Source organism: Apium graveolens, chromosome 8 (assembly GCF_009905375.1).
Source record: "Apium graveolens cultivar Ventura chromosome 8, ASM990537v1, whole genome shotgun sequence".
NCBI classification, from domain to species: Eukaryota; Viridiplantae; Streptophyta; class Magnoliopsida; order Apiales; family Apiaceae; genus Apium; species Apium graveolens.
In genome coordinates this window covers 8,503,033-8,508,193 of record NC_133654.1, presented here as the reverse complement: position 1 = coordinate 8,508,193, position 5,161 = coordinate 8,503,033, and the positions used below count along the sequence as shown (strand labels likewise).

The 5,161-nt window shown below is 38.2% G+C and overlaps 1 protein-coding gene across 1 annotated transcript; it reads left to right on the top strand.

Moving 5' to 3' along the window:
- The first annotated feature begins 3,622 nt into the window (after window positions 1–3,622).
- LOC141679238 (F-box protein CPR1-like) lies at window positions 3,623–4,822 on the top strand. The gene has a single exon (XM_074485741.1). It carries the CDS (start codon window positions 3,623–3,625, stop codon window positions 4,820–4,822), a length of 1,200 nt encoding a protein of 399 aa, XP_074341842.1.
- The last annotated feature ends 339 nt before the right edge of the window (window positions 4,823–5,161 follow it).

Below are 5,161 nucleotides of genomic sequence, written 5' to 3'. Positions count from 1 at the left end.
AAGATTTAGCTCCAAGAAACTCTACTCCTTACCTTAAACTTCAATGAACACACTTAACTCCTTAATCTTCGAATCTATCACAAAAATTGAAATAGATGAGAAAAAAAAACATTTGAAAGAAAGACAGTAAGAAATTAAGAGATGAGTTGAAGAAATTGAGAGGTTTAATTGGAGATTCAAGGTCTAATCGGAAAGGGGGGAAAGACAGTAAGCATATATTTGAGAGTTCTAGGTTTAGCAGTCGAGAGAGAAAGGGGGAATGACTGAATGAGTTTTTGTTTTTGTTTTTGTGGAGATTGTAATTTTTTGTTTTCGTTTTGATTTTGATTTATTTTTAATTTTATGTTATAATGTTATTAAAGTGAATGAGTGAATAGGCGGGATGGGGAAATATACTAAGGGGGAAAAAATTTGGCTAAGGGCGGGGAGCAAAAGGGAGAAGCAGCGGGCTCTAATTTTTTAAAATTGAGCTTAGACATCGGTTATTATGTCAACCGATGTTAAAAAAAATTGGACATCGGTTTATATGTTAACTGATGTGACGTAGTTTTTAAAAGAACAACTTAGACATCACTTTACTCAAAAGCTGATGTAAACATACCAAAAAGACATTACTTTTTTTTATTGTGATGTAAAAAAGGCTTTTAACATCAGTGACTTTTCTGACTGATGTCTAATGTGCGATGTCTAATGCTGATTTTCTAGTAGTGTAATGTGGATTTATATGATAAAAAATAAAGATGAGGCCCTGAGCATGTTTAAGAAATTCAGAACATTGGTTGAGAATAGTACGGGGGAAAAGATAAAAATGTTAAGAACTGACAGGGGTGGTGAGTTTTGTTCTAATCAGTTTAACTTATATTGCGAAGAGAATGGAATTGCAAGACATCTTACTACTCCCTATTCACCACAACAAAATGGGGTTGTTGAGCGTAGAAATAGAACTGTTGTGGCGATGGCTAGGAGTTTCTTAAAGGAGATGTGCTTGCCGTCAGATTTCTGGGGAGAAGCAGCTCGACATGCTGTGTACGTATTGAATCGATTACCGACACGGGCTCTGTCAGATAAAACACCGTACGAGGTGTGGAAAGGGTACAAGCCAGACATAAGTCACATCCGAGTGTTTGGTTGTGCTGCACACATGAAAGTGCCAAGTGTGCACACAACTAAACTTGACGATCGCAGCAGAATGGTGGTTCACTTGGGTACAGAACCGGGAACAAAGGCTTGTAGACTCTATGATCCAGAGTTTGGGAAAATAGCTGTGAGCAGAGATGTTGTGTTTGAGGAAAGGCGACCTTGGAATTGGAATACACAGCAACAAGAAAGTTTGAATGCTCAAGGTTCATTCACTATGTCGAACAACTGCTCAAATGGAGAAAATCAGAGTGACACTGTGGAGGGGTCTGACAATTACAGTGATGATAACATGGGGGACACAAGTGGACACAACTCGAGCACCATTGAGACATCAAGTGTCAGGACTCCCACCAGGCCAATTACAGCAAATACTAGTGAAGAATATCAAGGATCTGCTACTGAAAACTCAAGTAGCAGCAATGAACAACCAAGAAAATTTAGGCTGCTGAGTGACGTTTATGATGAAACACAAGAAATTGAGCTGGAAGAGGAATTACTATTGTGTGGTATAGATGAACCAGGAAGCTATGAAGAAGCTGTGAAAGAAGAGGCCTGGGAACAGGCTATGAAAAATGAGATAGATGCAATTGAAAAGAACAACACCTGGAAACTCGAAGAGCTACCACCTGGGCACAAACTGATAGGTTTAAAATGGGTTTACAAAATAAAGAAGGATACAAACGGAAAAATTATCAAATACAAAGCAAGACTTGTGACGAAGGGATATGTGCAGAAGCAAGGGGTCGATTTCGAGGAGGTCTTTGCTCCTGTTACCCGTTTGGAAACAGTGAGACTTCTTTTGGCACTAGCAGCAAAGAATGGGTTGGAGGTGCATCACCTAGATGTAAAATCAGCCTTTCTCAATGGGGATTTGGAGGAAACCGTATATGTAACTCAGCCCAAGGGTTTTGTGAAATTAAATAGTGAACACATGGTATATCGATTAGTTAAGGCATTGTACGGATTGCGTCAAGCACCCCGTGCTTGGTATACCAAGTTGAGTAGATGCCTGGAGAAGCTTGGGTTTACTAAATGCCCATATGAAAATACAGTATACACCAAACGAGAGGGGGATGAATCATTGGTAATAGGTGTGTATGTTGACGATCTCCTGATCACTGGTACAAGTCTCTCAAATATTCAGAAATTCAAGAAACAAATGAGTGAGGAATTTGAGATGAGCGATCTCGGAAAGCTATCTCACTACTTGGGAATCGAGGTCAGCCAGGAGAAGGAATGCATAGAACTAAAGCAATCTGCGTATGCAAAGAAGCTGTTGGAAAAAGCTGGCCTAGCAGACTGTAATCCATCCAAATATCCAATGGAGGCGAAAGTACAACTGGTTAAGGACGAAAGTGGGAAGCCTGTCAATCCCACGTTGTTTAAGAGCCTTGTTGGAGGTTTAAGGTATCTGGTCCATACACGACCAGATATTGCATACTCAGTAGGGGTAGTCAGTAGGTTCATGGAGCGTCTTACTACCATGCATCTAAATGCGGTTAAACGTATATTACGTTATGTCAAAGGGACAGTAAACTACGGGCTGATTTATTGGAGAGGAACACGGAACTACATACTATCGGGTTACTCTGATAGTGATCTTGTTGGGAATATTGAAGACAGACGAAGCACCGGAGGTATGGCCTTTTATTTAAACGAAAGTTTGATCACTTGGGTGTCACAGAAACAGAGATGTGTGGCTCTATCCTCCTGCGAAGCTGAATTTATGGCTGCAACTGCAGCAACATGTCAGGGAGTGTGGTTACGAAATCTGCTTATGCAAATAACTGATATGAAGCATTGTCCGGTCACTATATATGTTGATAATAAGTCCGCGATTGATTTAGCAAAAAATCCTATTTTTCATGGACGGAGCAAACACATTGATATCCGTTATCACTTCATTCGGGAATGTGTTGAGCGTGGTGAAATAACTATTAAGCATATACCTACTGAAGAACAGTGTGCTGATATTCTGACTAAAGCCATGTCCACTGCAAAGTTCGAGAAGATGCGTACCCTATTGGGAATCCAGAATCTGCAGAAAAGAGTTTAAATTACGGGAGAGCATGTTGGTGTGTAATATAAACTCGTTTGTTTGTTTGAGTATTCACTAAGCCACATAGCAGCTAGGAGAATAAGTAAAATATTGTTTCAATATTTTTAGGATCAGAAACAAATAAGTGGAAGTAGTGGATGTTAGTTAGGAGTTTGATGCTAATTTCTAGGAGTTAGTCATTTGCATTGTTTTAAGTATCTCAGCATGTATTCAGTTTTTTTTAAGTGTGATATATAAAACTTTGAGCAAGTTTGTTCACTCTCTGTCAAATACACGATAGTATTAAATCTGTAGTGTGCATTCACAGGTGATCCACAAACTGAAACCAACACTTATTACGTCAAAAACACTCATTTCGATCTCTACTGTTTTCACTCTTAATCTTCCCCATCTTCATCTTCATCTAAATTAAACTCTAAAAAAATGTCAGATGAACTGCTTGCCCTCATTTTCATCCACCTACCGGTGTTCATTCTAATGAGGTTGCGCTGCGTTTCAAAGCAATTTCGTGACTTGATAGACAATCCATATTTCGCCAACGTGCATCTTCGTCATTCGGTGAGAAATCATTTGAATCGAAATATACTTTGCAGAAGTATGGATCCCGATCTAAATTGCAAAAGTGTGGGTCTACATTGTGTTGAAATTGATACACTCCGTTGTTTTGAACCAAAATGTCCAGGGGGACGTTATAATTCTTCTACTCAATTAATTGGTATGTGTAACGATATTGTTTTATTTTATGATCAATGTATTAAGGAAATCACATTTTGGAATCCAGCAATTCGCACATATATTGATGTGATTCTTCCTCGTGTTAGTATTCCTCAAGGTTCTTTTTATAATCATACATATAATAATCTGGGGTTTGGGTACGATCATGTTAATGACCATTATAAAGTTGTAATGACTGTTCAGTGGTATCGTACTACTCGATCTAATGGTGCGCAGAATGATAAGGAAGTTCATGTTTATAGTTTAAAATCAAATTCATGGAGAAGAATTGGGAATTTTCCTTATTCAGTAAATTATGGACGATTACCTGCTACTTTTGCTAATGGTGCTTTGTTTTGGATGTGTTCTGAAGAAACAGTTGAGTCAAATCATGGAAAATATATTGCTGCCTTTGAGCTTGCAACCGAAGAATATAGAGTGGTACCAGCACTACCTGCGTATGATGATACAAGTTGCAATGTTGACAATTATATTGGGTCCATGGAAGGTTTTCTTTGTGTTCAGTGTTATGTTTATCATCCAGAATGTGATGACGAGTTGGCGGAAATGGGAGACATATGGTTGCTGCAAAGGGATGGAGAAGAGGATACTTGGACCAAGTTAGTTTCGTTTAATAGACCATCTACAGTTTACCAGCCATTGGCATTTTCGAAGAGTGGCAATCATTTACTTTTGGCAAGCCAAGAAATTTTTTTGTGGTACGATCTTGTCAAGGAAGAAGTACGAGAGGAATTCAGAATTAGGGGTCTGCCTCAATACTATGAGTTAGTTGCTTTTATTGAGAGTCTTGTTCATCTTGATGGTGGTACAAGTGCAGAAGAGAATCAACTTATTCGAGAGAAAAAGGTGGCTGAAGACGACGAAAGTGATGAAGGTAATGCTGCTTAATCTTTCTATGTGAAGTTTAAATGCAAATTTATGTTGTTTGAATTTTGTTATTACATATATATGGTAAAATACAAGGAAAACAGTTTAAAAGACAATAATTAAATTTTAAGATGGGAAGTAATTCCCATATCAAAAGTTAGGCTTTGGCTCTCTGTGAAAGAAAAACAAGAAATACAATGTCTGAAATATAATATCAGAGTCATGCCTGTTCTTGAGCAAGTGTTTCAGCTAATGCCAAAACTTCCTAAACAAATATAATATAAGAGCCATGCATGTTATTGAGAAATTGTTTCCGCTCTTGCCAAAACCTCCAAAACCTTCCTAATAATCTTCTTGACA